The sequence below is a fragment of the Heptranchias perlo genome, chromosome 13, assembly GCF_035084215.1.
Source record: "Heptranchias perlo isolate sHepPer1 chromosome 13, sHepPer1.hap1, whole genome shotgun sequence".
Lineage (NCBI taxonomy): Eukaryota > Metazoa > Chordata > Chondrichthyes > Hexanchiformes > Hexanchidae > Heptranchias > Heptranchias perlo.
This window is the reverse complement of record NC_090337.1, coordinates 59,403,375-59,422,233: the sequence shown is the minus strand read 5'-3', so window position 1 is coordinate 59,422,233 and position 18,859 is coordinate 59,403,375. Positions and strand designations below refer to the sequence as shown.

Sequence of the window (18,859 nt, the reverse complement as noted above, 5' to 3'; positions counted from 1 at the left end):
GTTAGAGCATTAAACACACATCAAACCGAGTGTTAGAGCATTAAACACACATCAAACCATGTGTTAGAGCATTAAACACACATCAAACCGAGTGTTAGAGCATTAAACACACATCAAACCGAGTGTTAGAGCATTAAACACACATCAAACCGAGTGTTAGAGCATTAAACACACATCAAACCATGTGTTAGAGCATTAAACACACATCAAACCGAGTGTTAGAGCATTAAACACACATCAAACCGAGTGTTAGAGCATTAAACACACATCAAACCATGTGTTAGAGCATTAAACACACATCAAACCATGTGTTAGAGCATTAAACACACATCAAACCATGTGTTAGAGCATTAAACACACATCAAACCGAGTGTTAGAGCATTAAACACACATCAAACCATGTGTTAGAGCATTAAACACACATCAAACCGAGTGTTAGAGCATTAAACACACATCAAACCGAGTGTTAGAGCATTAAACACACATCAAACCGAGTGTTAGAGCATTAAACACACACCAAAGCGAGTGTTGGAGCATTAAACACACATCAAACCATGTGTTAGAGCATTAAACACACATCAAACCGAGTGTTAGAGCATTAAACACACACCAAAGCGAGTGTTAGAGCATTAAACACACACCAAAGCAAGTGTTGGAGCATTAAACACACACCAAAGCGAGTGTTAGAGCATCAAACACACATCAAGCCATGTGTTAGAGCATTAAACACACATCAAACCGAGTGTTGGAGCATTAAACTCACATCAAACCGAGTGTTAGAGCATTAAACACACACCAAACTGAAAGGGGTACATTTTGACTTTGTGTGATCGTGTAAAACGTATGATAGAAATCAGCATGCCATTTTACATCTCTACTTGGGAGATAAAAATTGGGAGAGATGTAAAACGAGCTGCCGACTCGCTATCACCCGTTTTACACTCACACAAAGTCAAGATCTACCCCAGAGAGTGTCAGAGCATCAAACATACAGCAAATCAAGAGAGTGTTACAGCATTAAACACTCCAAACCAAGAGAATAAGAGAGACACATCGTCATACACTTACCATCCAAAAGATAGAGGGAGATACATAATTAAATACATACAAAACCAAGAGAGAGAGAGTGAGAGAGCAAGAAATTTCATCACACACACCAAGCTCAGGGAGTGTTACAGCACCAAACAGCGATAGAACTACTGCCTGGAAAGCAGTTCTGACTTTTCTGTTGTTCATAACATGCACAAATTTTCTATTCATCCCTCGAAATCACCTCTTTGATACTGTGCCATTAATTTGTGGGGTGAATTGTGTTCCCATTGCCAGACTCTAACATTACTGTCATTTCTGCATTATGAGCTCATGATAAATCATTGTTAAAATAAATATAATTCTTATTATAGCAGTGAACCAGCTCGATATTTGCTTCAGCTGATGAGCAGTTTCAAAGGGAAAGTAAACTTTTTATATATCATAATCTGATAAAAATGGAAACATTTTGACTGTTCTTGTCAGAACTGTGTGCGATTTGAATGAGGTGCATCACTAAGGCAGTATCTCTTTAATAAATTCACTCAGCCCTTACAGACGTCCAGCCGTTTCCTTAATCCCCCACAACCTTTCCTGATCTCCTTACCAATGTGGATGTTGGCAGAGAACTGGTAGAATCCTGTCACTGGAGCCATGTATTGACCACTGGTGAGATTCAGGCCGATTCCCCGGAGGAACACACCATCTTTCTCAGGCTGAAAGGAAACAAACTTTTTAAATAACTCGGTGGTACTCATTTTTGGTGCTTCTCTTGAGCAATTCCAACCAATTGCACCAAGCATTCGTCTTTCAGGTGAGATGTGAAAGTGAGATCCCATCTGTCCTCTCAGGTGGAAGTAAAAGACCCCATGGAGCTATTTTAAAGAAGAGGAGGGGAGTTCTCCTCGGTGTCCTGGCCAATATTTGTCCCTCAACCAATAATACTAAAACAGATTACCTGGTTGACATCACATTGCTGTTTGTGGGATCTTGCTGTGCGTAAATTGGCTGCTGCCTTTCCTATGTTACAACAGTGACTACTCTTCAAAAAAGTCCATCACTGACTGTAGAGTGCTTTGGGACATCCTGAGTTCATGAAAGGCACTATATAAATGAAAGTTCTTTCTTTAAGGATTAAGATCCCAGAGTGCATACTGTGCAGATTCCTCTAACTACTTGCATCTCATTTACTTTAATGAAGGCATTAAATCATTTCAAATAAATGGGTTCATGCCATTGTTAATCTGAGGAATGCCATGCCATCATGTTAAGCGTTTGTTAATATCACCAACTGGAATTTCAGCATGGTTTCACTTAGGATTCCTACAGTAATTAGAAAGAGACCTCTGTTTCATCAATTTGGGCTGGATTGAAATGCAGGTCCCAGGAGTGCAGGTTAAATCAGGTGGGATAGCAGGAGAAACAGAAGAGTGAATCAGGCAGTGAGGTCCATTGCCATCTTCACACCTTAGCTTCCCTCCCCCATTTCCCACCGGGACCACCATTGGCCATCTGTCACATACAAATGTTGGTGAAGAGGTGGGGCCCGGCTTTCTGCCCCTTTTCCCTCCTATCTGCCCCTCTTACCACTTGGTGATGGTTCCAGGCATAGAGCCAGGAAATCCTCAAACTCCCAGGATGGAGGAAGAGGGCCTCGTATTACATAAAGTTATTATATAGCATTTACAGCATAGAAACAGGTCATTCGGCCCAACTTGTCTATACCAGTGTTTATGTTCCACACAAGCCTCCTTCTACCTTACTTCATCTCACCCTGTCAACATCTCCTTCTATTCCTTTCTCCCTCATGTACGTATCCAGCTTCCCTTTAACTGCAACTATGCTATTCATCTCAACTACCCCTTGTGGTAGCGAGTTCCACATTCTAACCACTCTCTGAGCAAAGACGTGTCTCCTGAATTCCTTATTGGATTTATTAGTGACTATTTATGGCCCCTAGTTCTGGTCTCCCCCATAAGTGGAAACATCTTCTTGTCTCCCAATCGAACCCCTTCATAATTTTAAAGACCCCTCAGTCTTCTCTTTTCTAGAGAAAAGAGCGCCAGCCTGTTCAGTCATTCCCGATGGTTATAAGCTCTCAGTTCTGGAATCATTATTGTAAATCTTTTTTGCACCTTCTCCAGTGCTTCTGTATCCTTTTTGTAATATGGAGACCAGAACTGTTTATAGTACCCCAAGTGTGGTCTAACCAAGGTTCTATATAAATTTAGCATAGTCTCTGCTTTTTAATTCTATCCGTCTAGAAATGAACTGCAGTGCATTGTTTGCATTTTTTATGGCCTTGTTAACCTGTGTTGCTACTTTTAATGATTTGTGTATCTGTAACCCCAGATCCCTTTGCTCCTCCACCCCATTTAGATTCTTATTTTCCAAGGAGTAGATGGCCTCCTTATTCTTCCTACCAAAATGCGCCACCTCATACTTATCCGCATTGAAATTCATTTGCCATTTACATGCCCATTTTGCAAGTTTGTTAATGTCTTCCTGTATTTTGTTGCAGTCCTTTTTTTTTTATTCTTTTTTTTTTATTCGTTCACGGGATGTGGGCGTCGCTGGCAAGGCCGGCATTTATTGCCCATCCCTAATTGCCCTCGAGAAGGTGGTGGTGAGCCGCCTTCTTGAACTGCTGCAGTCCGTGTGGTGACGGTTCTCCCACAGTGCTGTTAGGAAGGGAGTTCCAGGATTTTGACCCAGCGACAATGAAGGAACGGCGATATATTTCCAAGTCGGGATGGTGTGTGACTTGGAGGGGAACGTGCAGGTGGTGTTGTTCCCATGCGCCTGCTGCCCTTGTCCTTCTAGGTGGTAGAGGTCGCGGGTTTGGGAGGTGCTGTTGACGAAGCCTTGGCGAGTTGCTGCAGTGCATCCTGTGGATGGTGCACACTGCAGCCACAGTGCGCCGGTGGTGAAGGGAGTGAATGTTTAGGGTGGTGGATGGGGTGCCAATCAAGCGGGCTGCTTTATCTTGGATGGTGTCGAGCTTCTTGAGTGTTGTTGGAGCTGCACTCATCCAGGCAAGTGGAGAGTATTCCATCACACTCCTGACTTGTGCCTTGTAGATGGTGGAAAGGCTTTGGGGAGTCAGGAGGTGAGTCACTCGCCGCAGAATACCCAGCCTCTGACCTGCTCTCGTAGCCACAGTATTTATATGGCTGGTCCAGTTAAGTTTCTGGTCAATGGTGACCCCCAGGATGTTGATGGTGGGGGATTCGGCGATGGTAATGCCGTTGAATGTCAAGGGGAGGTGGTTAGACTCTCTCTTGTTGGAGATGGTCATTGCCTGGCACTTATCTGGCGCAAATGTTACTTGCCACTTATCAGCCCAAGCCTGGATGTTGTCCAGGTCTTGCTGCATGCAGGCTCGGACTGCTTCATTATCTGAGGGGTTGCGAATGGAACTGAACACTGTGCAGTCATCAGCGAACATCCCCATTTCTGACCTTATGATGGAGGGAAGGTCATTGATGAAGCAGCTGAAGATGGTTGGGCCTAGGACACTGCCCTGAGGAACTCCTGCAGCAATGCCCTGGGGCTGAGATGATTGGCCTCCAACAACCACTACCATCTTCCTTTGTGCTAGGTATGACTCCAGCCACTGGAGAGTTTTCCCCCTGATTCCCATTGACTTCAATTTTACTAGGGTTCCTTGGTGCCACACTCGGTCAAATGCTGCCTTGATGTCAAGGGCAGTCACTCTCACCTCACCTCTGGAATTCAGCTCTTTTGTCCATGTTTGGACCAAGGCTGTAATGAGGTCTGGAGCCGAGTGGTCCTGGCGGAACCCAAACTGAGCATCGGTGAGCAGGTTATTGGTGAGTAAGTGCCGCTTGATAGCACTGTCGACGACACCTTCCATCACTTTGCTGATGATTGAGAGTAGACTGATGGGGCGGTAATTGGCCGGATTGGATTTGTCCTGCTTTTTGTGGACAGGACATACCTGGGCAATTTTCCACATTGTCGGGTGGATGCCAGTGTTGTAGCTGTACTGGAACAGCTTGGCTAGAGGCGCAGCTAGTTCTGGAGCACAATACTTCAGCACTACAGCTGGGATGTTGTCAGGGCCCATAGCCTTTGCTGTATCCAGTGCACTCAGCCGTTTCTTGATATCACGTGGAGTGAATCGAATTGGCCGAAGACTGGCTTCCGTGATGGTGGGGATATCGGGAGGAGGCTGAGATGGATCATCCACTCGGCACTTCTGGCTGAAGATGGTTGCAAACGCTTCAGCCTTGTCTTTTGCACTCACGTGCTGGACTCCGCCATCATTGAGAATGGGGATGTTTGCAGAGCCTCCTCCTCCCGTTAGTTGTTTCATTGTCCACCACCATTCACGACTGGATGTGGCAGGACTGCAGAGCTTTGATCTGATCCGTTGGTTGTGGAATCGCTTAGCTCTGTCTATAGCATGTTGCTTCCGCTGTTTAGCATGCATGTAGTCCTGAGTTGTAGCTTCACCAGGTTGGCACCTCATTTTTAGGTACGCCTGGTGCTGCTCCTGGCATGCTCTTCTACACTCCTCATTGAACCAGGGTTGATCCCCTGGCTTGTTGGTAATGGTAGAGTGAGGAATATGCCGGGCCATGAGGTTACAGATTGTGCTGGAATACAATTCTGCTGCTGCTGATGGCCCACAGCGCCTCATGGATGCCCAGTTTTGAGCTGCTAGATCTGTTCTGAATCTATCCCATTTAGCACGGTGGTAGTGCCACACAACACGTTGGATGGTGTCCTCAGTGCGAAGACGGGAATTCATCTCCACGAGGACTGTGCGGTGGTCACTCCTACCAATACTGTCATGGACAGATGCATTTGCGACAGGTAGATTGGTGAGGACGAGGTCAAGAAAGTTTTTCCCTCGTGTTGGTTCGCTCACCACCTGCCGCAGGCCCAGTCTAGCAGCTATGTCCTTCAGGACTCGGCCAGCTCGGTCAGTAGTGGTGCTACCGAGCCACTCTTGGTGATGGACATTGAAGTCCCCCACCCAGAGTACATTCTGTGCCCTTGCTACCCTCAGTGCTTCCTCCAAGTGGTGTTCAACATGGAGGAGGACTGATTCATCAGCTGAGGGAGGACGGTAGGTGGTAATCAGCAGGAGGTTTCCTTGCCCATGTTTGACCTGATGCCATGAGATTTCATGGGGTCCAGAGTCAATGTTGAGGACTCCCAGGGCCACTCCCTCCTGACTGTATATCACTGTACCGCCACCTCTGGTGGGTCCGTCCTGCCGGTGGGACAGGACATACCCAGGGATGGTGATGAAAGATTCTGGGACGTTGGCTGAAAGATATGATTCTGAGAGTATGGCTATGTCAGGCTGTTGCTTGACTAGTCTGTGGGACAGCTCTCCCAATTTTGGCACAAGTCCCCAGATGTTAGTAAGGAGGACCTTGCAGGGTCGACTGGGCTTGGTGTTTTGCCGTTGTCGTGTCCGGTGCCTAGTGGTCCGATGCCGGGTGGTCCGTCCGGTTTTATTCTTATTATGACTTTTCGTAGCGAGATTTTACAACTGAGTGGCTTGTTAGGCCATTTCAGAGGGCAATTAAGAATCAACCACATTGCTGTGGGTCTGGAGTCACATTTCGGCCAGACCGGGTAAGGGCGACAGGCTTCCTTCCCTAAAGGATATTAGTGAACCAGATGGGTTTTTACGACAATCCGGTAGTTTCATGGCCATCATTACTGATACTAGTATTTTAATTCCAGATTTTTATTTAATTAATTGAATTTAATTAATTGAATTTAAATTCGCCAGCTGCCGTGGCGGGATTTGAACTCATGACTCTGGATTTTAGTTAGGATTACTAGCCCAGTAACATAACCACTATGCTACCGTACCCTATCCTCCGTAGTGTTAACTGTATCCCCCAATTTGGTGTAGTCTGCAAATTTTGTTATTGTACTTCTGATTCCCGAGTCCAAATCGTTTATGTAAATGGTGAACGAGAGAGGTATTGGGCACTTCTCCCTCCATTTCAACCCCAAATACCTACCCTTGAAGGCCTCGGTCTCGCTGAGGCCTACAAAAACTTTAGCTGTGTTCTTCTTTGGGACACTTCAGCCGCTTTAAGTGGCCTCCCACCTCTTCGGATACTGTAGCAGGAGAGTCCGCTGCAGCAACACCAGGATTTCATGGACTTGCTGCACCGGGCCCCCTCTGTGTGGTGGGTGCCAGACCTCCATGTTAAGTGACCCCTGACCCAGGAAAATGGGGGTCTGGGTCATGCTGGTGTCAGGGCGGTGGGCAGAATTCCCGACCCAAACCCGTAAGGTTGGATTAAGGAAACCAAACCGCGCAGTTCTCCCTCATCAATTATTCCATTAATATAAGACATGATATATATATATGTGTATATATATACGTTCTGATCACTAACATTGGTATAGGAAGGTACAGGTATGTTGGTCCTGTAGGTTGAAAAGCCACTCACAATATGAAAATTCTGCAGCTCCCTCAGACATTTTCTGTTCATCACCAGGTCATCCTTTAGCTTGCAGTGAAAGGCTGCCTCCAGCCTATGATATGGGCCCGTCTCCCTGGGTAACAGAGGGGGAAAGGTGAGACTGCCCTGAATTCCTGGACATTCCTGGCACTTTTCTTGCAACGTGATCCTATTTCTTTCTTCAACCACTTCTGCGAGGGAAAAAAATCCACTTGAATTGGATATTGATGGACAATTTATCCAGTGTGTTAACTCATAACTAATTTTAATAACTTCGGGATTTTTCTTATGATAGTTTAAGTTGTGTTATTCTGCATTCCTTCTATCTTTTCCATTTTCTATATCCCTGGGACATGCACTGTACCCAACAGAAAGGGTGTGTAGGAGATTTGTGTTGCAACCTCTCTACATATACACATGATTTGGCCATGGGCATAGAGGGACTTATAATAAAACATGCTGACAATGCCAAACTGGGGGATGCCAAGTCCTGAGGAAAAATGTAAGAGATTGTAGAAGATAAATTGGCTCGTGGAGTCGGCAGATGCAGTTCAATAAAGATAAATGTGAAACAAAAACAGAAAATGCTGGAAACATTCAGCAAGTAAGGCAGCATCTGTGCAGAGAGTAAGGCAAGGCAACATAAGAACATAAGAACATAAGAAATTGGAGCAGGAGTAGGCCAATCGGCCCCTCGAGCCTGCTCCGCCATTCAATAAGATCATGGCTGATCTGATCCCAACCACAAATCTAAAGAACACAAGAAGTCGGAGCAGGACCCGGCCAACGTTTCAGGTGTGGATCTTTGTTAGAACTGATAAATGTGAAGTCCATTTGGGATAAAGAGGAGAATGGAAATAAACACTAAAATTCTCAATGGAGTGAAGGAATAGAGATATCTAGAGTTAGGATACAAAGATTAAGAGGTACGGTTACACAAATCAAGGGCTGCAGATATACAGATCTAGGAATACACATACACTGATCTAGGGGTGCAGATGTACAGATCAAGGGGTGCAAATACACAGATCTAGGAGTGTAGATACACAAATTTAGGGATGTAGATACACAGATCAAGGGGTACAGATACACAGATCTAGGGGTACAGATACACAGGTCTAGGGATACAGATACACTGATCTAGGGGTGCAGATACACTGATCTAGGGGTGCAGATACACTGAACTAGGGGTACAGATACACTGATCTAGGGGTACAGATACACTGATCTAGGGGTACAGATACACAGGTCTAGGGGTGCAGATACACTGATCTAGGGATGCAGATACACTGATCTAGGGGTACAGATACACTGATCTAGGGGTACAGATACACTGATCTAGGGGTGCAGATACACTGATCTAGGGGTACAGATACACTGATCTAGGGGTGCAGATACACTGATCTAGGGGTGCAGATACACTGATCTAGGGGTACAGATACACTGATCTAGGGGTACAGATACACAGGTCTAGGGGTGCAGATACACTGATCTAGGGGTGCAGATACACTGATCTAGGGGTGCAGATACACTGATCTAGGGGTGCAGATACACTGATCTAGGGGTACAGATACACTGATCTAGGGGTGCAGATACACTGATCTAGGGGTGCAGATACACTGATCTAGGGGTACAGATACACTGATCTAGGGGTGCAGATAAACTGATCTAGGGGTGCAGATACACTGATCTAGGGGTACAGATACACAGGTCTAGGGGTGCAGATACACTGATCTAGGGGTGCAGATACACTGATCTAGGGGTACAGATACACTGATCTAGGGGTGCAGATACACTGATCTAGGGGTGCAGATACACTGATCTAGGGGTACAGATACACTGATCTAGGGGTACAGATACACAGGTCTAGGGGTGCAGATACACTGATCTAGGGGTGCAGATACACTGATCTAGGGGTGCAGATACACTGATCTAGGGGTGCAGATACACTGATCTAGGGGTACAGATACACTGATCTAGGGGTACAGATACACTGATCTAGGGGTGCAGATACACTGATCTAGGGGTACAGATACACAGGTCTAGGGGTGCAGATACACTGATCTAGGGGTGCAGATACACTGATCTAGGGGTACAGATACACTGATCTAGGGGTGCAGATACACTGATCTAGGGGTGCAGATACACTGATCTAGGGGTGCAGATACACTGATCTAGGGGTACAGATACACTGATCTAGGGGTGCAGATACACTGATCTAGGGGTGCAGATACACTGATCTAGGGGTGCAGATACACTGATCTAGGGGTACAGATACACAGGTCTAGGGGTGCAGATACTCTGATCTAGGGGTGCAGATACACTGATCTAGGGGTGCAGATACACTGATCTAGGGGTGCAGATACACTGATCTAGGGGTACAGATACACTGATCTAGGGGTACAGATACACAGGTCTAGGGGTGCAGATACACTGATCTAGGGGTGCAGATACACTGATCTAGGTGTACAAATACACTGATCTAGGGGTGCAGATACACTGATCTAGGGGTGCAGATACACTGATCTAGGGGTACAGATACACATTTTTAAAAGTCGGTAAAAAAACCATTGAAAGGGCAAATAGGATTTTGGGTTTCTACACATGGATATTGATTTTTAAAAATCAAGGAGGTGATGATGAATCTGTACAAGACATTGGTTAGGCCACAATTGGAGTAGTGTCCCATTCATTTTAATTATCTCCTTTAACATCTATTACAGTCCCATTTATTTTAATTATTTCACTCAGTCTCTACTGCAGACCTACTATTATGTTCCTCAATCTCCCTTAAGCCCCACAAATATTAATTATCTCTTTCAGTCTATGTGACAGCCTCATTTACTTTAAATGTTATACCACTCATTCTCTAGTACAGTTTCATGTATCACTCCCTGCAATTTATATAACAGTCCCGCTAATTTTAATGATCACCCTCGGTGTCTATTGTAATTCCTTTTATTTTAAGTATTGCCTCCCTCAGTGTCTAATACAGTCTCATTTATGTTAAATATTATCTCTCTCACTGCCTATTACAGTTCCATTAATTTCAATTATTAAAATGTCAAATGTGACTTTACCTTTCAGCATTTCTTTGAATTCTTTCAGTAGCACTTCCTGTGTGACAATAGCCCCTGGAGGTCCGGGTGGGCCCTGCGGTCCAGGAGGACCTGGTGGCCCTGGAAGACCATGCTGGAAAGTACAAGAAAACGGGCTGTTGTTTCATCACTTACTCCATTTACAGCAACACTACTGATTTAGATTGATTCAATGCTCCCTTTAGTCACAATGCACCACTTTTTGCACCATCGAGCTCTCAGTAGCAATACTATTCCCACATTGATGGCCAATATGGGACTTACCACCACATTGGGGAAGGCCTATTTTATCCCTAAAATTCTGTGGGGCTGAAAATGGTCTCCTGCCATAACTTTGGTGGGAGACTGCCAGATGAAAATGAGCATGTACACCGTTTTTCTGGGGTTTTCGCCGATCTTCCGCAGAAGTTATTGGGGGAAACCATCGCAGCCCCATGGAACCTCAGGGCCTTTGCTAGGATGAAGCAAAGCTCTATGGGTTTCTGCGTAAATTATTGTAAAGCAATTTGCTAAGATTATTTGAAGTAATATTTAAGAACTGACTAAGTGCATTTTAATTATCAGCTACTTGTGAGAGCAGTTATAGTATGTCTGCACTTTTCCACAGCTCAGCGGTAGCACTCTCGCCTCTGAGCACAAAATTTAGGCTGATACTCCAGTGAAGTACTGAGGGAGTGCTGCACTGTCGGAGGTGCTGTCTTTCGGATGAGATGTTAAACCGAGGCCCTGTCTGCCCTCTCAGGCGGATGAAAAAGATCCCATGGCACTATTTCGAAGAAGAGCAGGGGAGTTCTCCCCGGTATTCACCCTTCAATCAACATTACCAAAACAGATTATCTGGTCATTATCACATTGCTGTTTGTGGGACCTTGCTGTGCGCAAATTGGATGCTGTGTTTCCTACATTACAAAATTGACTACACTTTAAAAGTACTTTATTGGCTGTAAAGCACTTTGAGAGTCCAGAGGTTGTGAAAGGCGCTACATAAATGCAAGTCTTTCTTTTTATCTTTATTTCTCTGCACTATTTCCTGTGTGCTTCCTTTCTGGAATGTAGTACTAGCTCTCAACCATCTCCATTGCTGATCTGTGTGTTGCAATTGCAGCAAGTTACTGGATCAATTCAGATTAAGTATACTAAGGTACTCGAGCAAACTTGTTAGAAAGCTTCCAGCTTACTTTGAAAGGCTTACTCCATAGATGGCAGCCTTTGTTTTTTCACAGTTATCAATTATCCCCATTTCTCACCTTTATACTTCAAGTCAGGCACTTTCTTGTGGACTTCCCTCCAGCTTCCCTGGGTATGTGATACCATATTGATGGTCATGGTGATGGACTTTCACGCCTGCTTGACCCTCTGGTTATCATTCAGAGCATTTCTCCGTGCCCTAACCCCTCCAACTATGCCTTGCAAATCTTTGGCTGTAAATCATGCTTTCTGCTCTCAGTGCAGTCCATCCAATTGTCCCAGAGGTTGTGTGCTCCACAGTTGCATTGGCCCACAGTGTTCTATTGATACCAGTTACGTGGCTGTTTTCAGACTGGTCACTCGATTGTGTAATACTCTTAACGCACCTAATGTATACGAGTCACCAGAAACACACTGAAGGAAAGTTACTGACAACCTGCTAAATATGTGAGAAGTGTAACTCCCGCTTAACACAGTGTTTGTGGACCAAAAGGACTTTACCGCACAAGTTGGGAACATATGGAATAAAAGCAGAAAATGCTGGAAACACTCAGCAGGTCAGGCAGCAGGTGTGGAGAGAAAACATTTCAGGTCGATCATCTTTCATCAGAACTGGGTCATCGACCTGAAACGTTAATTCTGTTTCTCTCTCCACAGATGCTGCCTGACCTGCTGAGTGTTTCTAGCATTTTCTGTTTTTATTTAAGATTTCCAGCATCTGCAGTATTTTGCTTTTGTTTTGGGAACATATGGGATTTTTAATATCTCACTTAAATCCTCAATTTACATATACCTTGGAGCTTATTACCACCCAAATTCAATTCCACCTCATTTGAATACTTAAGCTTGGTTGCTGATCAGCGCCTTTCAATTTGGCCTCGGTGACAGTTGAGTTTGATTGAGAAAGTCTGTTATAATAGTAACTGTAATGTGATTTAAGCATAGGAAGTAGAGAGAGTCCTTGTAATACAAATGGTGCCTGAATATTGAGGACTTGACTAAATTCTCAGCTTCCCCTTCATGTTCGTCGCTGGATGAATAAAAAATGTATTCAGCCCTGCAGAGAATGTCGTGTTCTTGCCATTAAATGGTACTTCATGACAACTGAGGATAACTTCACGTGCCAGCATATGCAATGGCCCAGCCCACACCTTAAGGTAGGGCTTCGTGGGTCAGGAATGCGATGGGCCCTCCCAGAACACAAGGTAGGATCTAGTGATCAGGAACCCCGGACAGGTGTATCTCAGTCCCCCCCTGCTCTACATGTCATTCCCCTGGCTTTGGCCTTCCTTGTGTCTTCCCTCCTTTCGCTCCACCGTTGGGGGCAGAGTCTTCAGCTGCATTGACTCTACTATCTGGAACTCCCTCCCTGAACTGCCTCTCCACTTCATGCGCCACCTTTAAAAACATTCTCAAAATCCATCTTCCTGACCAGAATCCCGGGCACCCCTCCTAATTTCCACATCCATGGCTTGGTGCCCATTTTCCATTTGTGAAGCACCTTGGGGCTTTTTTTATAATGCAAAAGGCGTTTTATCAGTGCAGGCTATCAAATTCACAAATCTAGGAGTGTAAAAACACAGATCCAGGGATGTAGTTACACAAATCTAGGAGTGCAGTTAAGCAAACTCAAGGGGTGTAGATACACAGATCTTGGGGTGTAAGTTGTTCTTGTTTTTGGATTAGTCTGGCCTACCTGTCTGGTGTATCACCTTTCTCCTTTGGACACTAGGCTTGCCCCAATCAATTGCATCCACTCATACATTCCCCGATGATATTATCCTCCCAGGCAACCAGATTTCACTGATTAACATTTAAACCTCCTTCCCTCACACAACCGCCACCCCACCCACTCCGGCAGTGACACCTGGTCCTTCTGTTGTTAATGGCCCATGTTCAGTACGTATTAAATTGTCAACAGAACTTCAGACATTCAACTTTCAAGCAAGTTATTCACACATTAACTCATACATTATAAGTGTTTCTGTACAATGTCAACACCCCACCTCATCCACCGCCATGTGATAATTACCTGTGTTTTTCGTGCTCTTCCTTTGTTCTTCTTCCTGTCATTGATCCCCTTCTCGGAGTGTTCTACGAACAGAAGCCAGCTGTCGTGTGGGTCCACAGGAGTATCTGGTAGCTGGCGGGGAAAAGGTGAAAAATGAGGCTGGAATCCAGATCCTGGGAAAAGAACTGAGTTATGGAACATAGTCATCACTTGGCATGGACTGCAAAAGCTTTAAATGAGCTGAGAATGAGCTAATTCAGGTAACATTGGGCAATGTTCCCAGTAAAACTTAAGTTTTATTTCTTGTTTCTTTATTTCTGGAGATTGGAACAATGTTTACTATTTAGATTCAATGTCACCATCAGCATTCTCAGGCCAAGTACACCTTGGGATCATTGTACAGTAAAGCTCCCTCAACCCTGGGCCATCAAGCACTCTCAGCTAAGGTACAGTAGGGGTTAACTGAAGAGTGAAGCCCATCAAGCATTCTCAGGCCAGATAGAGTATAGGTTAGATATAGAGTAATGTCCTCTCTGCTCCACCCAATAATGTACCTATAACACCAATCTGGTGCTCTTGAGAAGATTAACAATGTTTTCAAGGGCACCAGATTGGAGCTATAGGTAGATTATTGGACTGAAACTGCCGTAAACTCATTCCACATGAACCCATATATCTAGCAAAGATAGCAGACTTTAATCCCATAAATCTGGGATAGAGCTGACCCACTGTATCACCCAGTCCCAGAGTGTGAAAGGACAGTGTCTGACCCACTGTACCACCCAGTCCCAGAGTGTGAAAGGACAGTGTCTGACCCACTGTACCACCCAGTCCCAGAGTGTGAAAGGACAGTGTCTGACCCACTGTACCACCCAGTCCCAGAGTGTGAAAGGACAGTGTCTGACCCACTGTACCACCCAGTCCCAGAGTGTGAAAGGACAGTGTCTGACCCACTGTACCACCCAGTCCCAGAGTGTGAAAGGACAGTGTCTGACCCACTGTACCACCCAGTCCCAGAGTGTGAAAGGACAGTGTCTGACCCACTGTATCACCCAGTCCCAGAGTGTGAAAGGACAGTGTCTGACCCACTGTACCACCCAGTCCCAGAGTGTGAAAGGACAGTGTCTGACCCACTGTACCACCCAGTCCCAGAGTGTGAAAGGACAGTGTCTGACCCACTGTACCACCCAGTCCCAGAGTGTGAAAGGACAGTGTCTGACCCACTGTACCACCCAGTCCCAGAGTGTGAAAGGACAGTGTCTAACCGATTGTACCATCCAGTCGCTCTCTATTCAGATGTTAAAGATTGAGGATTATTTTTTGAAGATTGCCGTTGGAAGAAGCTCCATTTGTTTATTAATTCTCTGTGATTCCTAGAACAGCAAACAGTTATGAAAATTCACTCTTTTCTTGGACTTCCTCTCATGGTTACTCAGGGTTAGATGAAGAAGGGAGGGAGGAGGCTCCTGTGGAACATAAACACCGGCATGGACCTGTTGGGCCGAATGGCCTGTTTCTGTGCTGTACATTCTATGTAATTCTATGAATGTCGCCAGGTGGAAAGTTTCTGAAAGGAAAGAGAGGTGGATGCAACAATGAAACTTCCCAGCCTCGCCCCATTGCAACATTACCGAAGCCAATCACAGTACAGACGTTGTTATCACCATGAATGAATAAGCTTTATTATTCCCTTTGTTGTTCATTTCTGATTATGTTTCAGTAATTTAAAAATAATAATAATAAATCATTTTGCAAAGGGCAAGGGAAAAGCACAGGGGAGATTTATTAAGAGTGGAATTGCTGACACTTTATGGAAAATGGAGAGAGTTGGAACTTGTGAGGCTTTGTCACTCAATCAGAAGCAGCTGGAATACGTCTGCTTGGTCAAAGCCAAGAACTCCATATTGCAAATATGGGCATGATGCACGGAGGGTGGGTTTGTAAATTGGCACGAACTTCTGGAACAGTTTGGATGTTTGCTTACACTAACTCTTTCACATATCACTTTCAGCGCTGCTTTCATACAATACCTTTTTTCATCCTTAACTTGAGAATTGCTGTTATATATGAAATGAAATCATCTACACTTCAGAGTCTGAATACTTTATTCTTCTCTCCCAAACACGCACTGTCTAAGTGGGCATCTATTGTGGAATTTTTCTTGTCCCCCCCCAGATATCTTTAGATAAAATACCACGTTCCCCCTACCTTCAGCTCAGTGTCTGTCATTCCCCCTCTCCCCGGAAAGCACCTTCAGACAACTTGTGAAAGATACAGTATAAATGGAGGTTATTGATGTTGAAAGTTCTGCATCTATTTAGAAGGTGCTTGGGATTTAGATTTTGACAAGACACTTAGTGAGGTCACTAAGTCCAAATTCTTTACGGCTACATTCAGTGAATAATAATACTTTGGCTATTATACTTAACAATAATAGTGTCAGCTTGGCTCAGTTGGTAGCACTCTCATCTCTGAGTCAGAGGGGTTGTGCATTTAAGCCCCACTACAGGCTAAAGCATATAACCCCATCAGGTAAAAGATATAAAAGATTCCGTTGGTTTTCCTGGTGTCCTGGCTCAACATTCTTACCTCAATCAAACACACCAAAGACATATTATCTATTTTTTGTGGGACCTTGATTTACAAAATTGGGCTGCCATGTTTGCGTACATAACAACAGTGACTACACTTTAGAAGTAATCCATTGGTTGTAAAGCTTTGAGGACATGATAAGGTGCTATATAAATGCAAGTTCTTTACTTTAAAAACTTGTCCATTCGTATTCACTTGCAACATGGACCATCCTTACTAGGGATGTGGTTGACAACTTCAAACAATACATTGTCAAAAGGCTGTTGCCGGACATTGCCCTGCTATAACTTGCTTTATGTCAGCCTTGGCTTAGTTGGTAGCACTCTTGACGCTGAGTCAGAAGGTTGAAGGTTCAAGTCCCACTCCAGAGACTTAAGTACATAATCTAAGCTGACACTTCAGTGCAGTCCTGAGGGAGTACTACACTGTCCGAGGTGCCGTCTTTCGGATGAGACGATAAACTGAGGTCCCGTCTGTCCTCTTAGATGGATGTAAAAGGTCCCAAGGTACTACTTCGAAGAAGAACAGGGGAGTTCTCCCTGATGTCCTGGCAAATATTTATCCCTCAACCAACATCACTAAAACAGATTATCTGGTCATTATCTCATTGCTGTTTGTGGGAGCTTGCTATGCACAAATTGGCTGCCATGTTTTCTAGATGACAACAGTGGCCATACTTCAAAAAAAGTGCCTTGGGATGTCCAGTGGTCGTGAAAGACGCTATATAAATGCAAGTCTTTCTTTTTTTTTCTGACCCATATCAATATCTCACTAAGAAGTACAGCTTGATTCATGTTATTGAGGTCCAGATCTGACTGCCTTATACCTCTAAAGTACAAGTCATCCTAATGGGTCAAAGAAAAGCAGGATTATTTCATGAGTTTAGTACCACAGTGATAGATACCCTGTCCAGAGTGCTCATCTCTATTACATGAATCATCACTGGGCCATCCTCAGTAACCACAATTGAATTTACAGTTATGTTTAAGGATTTTTCTGCTTGGTTATATGCCCAACACATTACCTGAACTGCTGGAACCATTTCCTCTTTATTTTTTCCATACTTTCTCCATTCATTGCCTAAAGCTAACCCTCTGTGTTCAAATGACCTTCCTTGCTTGTTAGGGTGGGGTGATCAAAGATTTCAGACTTGCCCAATGCTCCCTCTTTGCTGCTCCAGTATCAGCCACAATGAGACACAGTTAACTCATCTGATCTACACCACGCCATCCTCCTTCCCCAGCAGGCCGGCACCAACCAATTCCATATCATAGAATCATAGAATCTTACAGCACAGAAGGAGGCCATTCGGTCCATCGTGCCCGTGCCGGCTCTTTGAAAGAGCTATCCAATTACTCCCACTTCCCTGCTCCTTCTGCGTAGCCCTGCAATTTTCTCCCCCTTCAAGTAATTATCCAATTCCCTTTTGAAAGGTTACTATTGAATCTGCTTCCACCACCCTTTCAGGCAGATCATAACAACTCGCTACTTAAAAAAAAAATTCTCCTCATTTCCCCTCTGGCTCTTTTGCCAATAATCTTATATCTGTGTCCTCTGGTTACCGAATAAATAAATTATAATTACAAATATCTTATTTATTTTTAAATTGCTTTTTCTCCTTTCTCTTTCTTGATGTCTTTATGCAACAGTGGCCAGATGAGTGGGCAGGTGACCATCTCTCAGACCACCGACAGTGCTGATGTGTAACCAGCCAGGAGAAGTACTTTCCCCTGCTCAGCAACTAATTTCAATGACACAGCTGAGAAGGGGAACTCACAACACTGGTACGTGGGCACTGCATGCTACCAACCTGACCAAGCGTCTTTTTTTCAAGACTTCATGCACATAAGGATTAAATCCTTTCAAATACTTAACAACAGCAACAACAACTCGCATTTATATAGCGCCTTTAACGTAGTAAAACGTCCCAAGGTGCTTCACAGGAGCGATTATCAGTCAAAATTTGACACCGAGCCACATAAGGAGATATTAGGGCAGGTGACCAAAAGCTTGGTCAGAGAGGTAGGTTTTAAGGTGTGACTTAAAGGAGGAGAGAGAGGTAGAGAGGCGGAGAGGTTTACAGAGGGATTTCCAGAGCTTAGGGCCTAGGCAGCTGAAGAAACGGCTGCCAATGAGCAAAGGAAATCGGGGATGCACAAGAGGCCAGAATTAGAGGGGCGCAAGAGATCTCAGTTGGTAAATGCAATGCCTAGGGTGGTACTGAAGCAAATAGGCCAGGGCTATCACAAATTCTGCGACTGGTCTATGCTGAGTTAGCTAATCTCACCAGGGCTAATGATCGGGATACAACAATTGGCCTCCACACGCTTAGTGTAGGGAGTAGGTAAAATCCCTCTCCTGACCTTTATCCAGTGATCCTGTTAGAAAGTCTATAAACATGCATGTTGGATGAGGAAAGGATGAGGTTTGGCTGTGATACCCCACATGGTGGTGCAGCCTGCTGACACTCACTGTCC

The 18,859-nt window shown here is 44.6% G+C and overlaps 1 protein-coding gene across 2 annotated transcripts in view; it reads right to left on the bottom strand.

Annotated features, from left to right (window-relative positions):
* Positions 1 to 18,859, bottom strand: part of LOC137331634 (adipolin-like) — a 184,470-nt gene that overhangs the window by 58,162 nt on the left and 107,449 nt on the right. Inside the window, exons 2-5 of one of the 2 annotated variants that reach the window (XM_067995562.1) lie at positions 13,812 to 13,922; positions 10,574 to 10,685; positions 7,482 to 7,684; positions 1,637 to 1,745 (exon numbers count right to left, since the gene is read on the bottom strand). In XM_067995562.1, coding sequence (XP_067851663.1) covers positions 1,637 to 1,745; positions 7,482 to 7,684; positions 10,574 to 10,685; positions 13,812 to 13,922 — 535 coding nt within the window. The remainder of the gene's footprint in view (positions 1 to 1,636; positions 1,746 to 7,481; positions 7,685 to 10,573; positions 10,686 to 13,811; positions 13,923 to 18,859) is intronic. The other variant, XM_067995563.1, reaches the window with a different exon arrangement.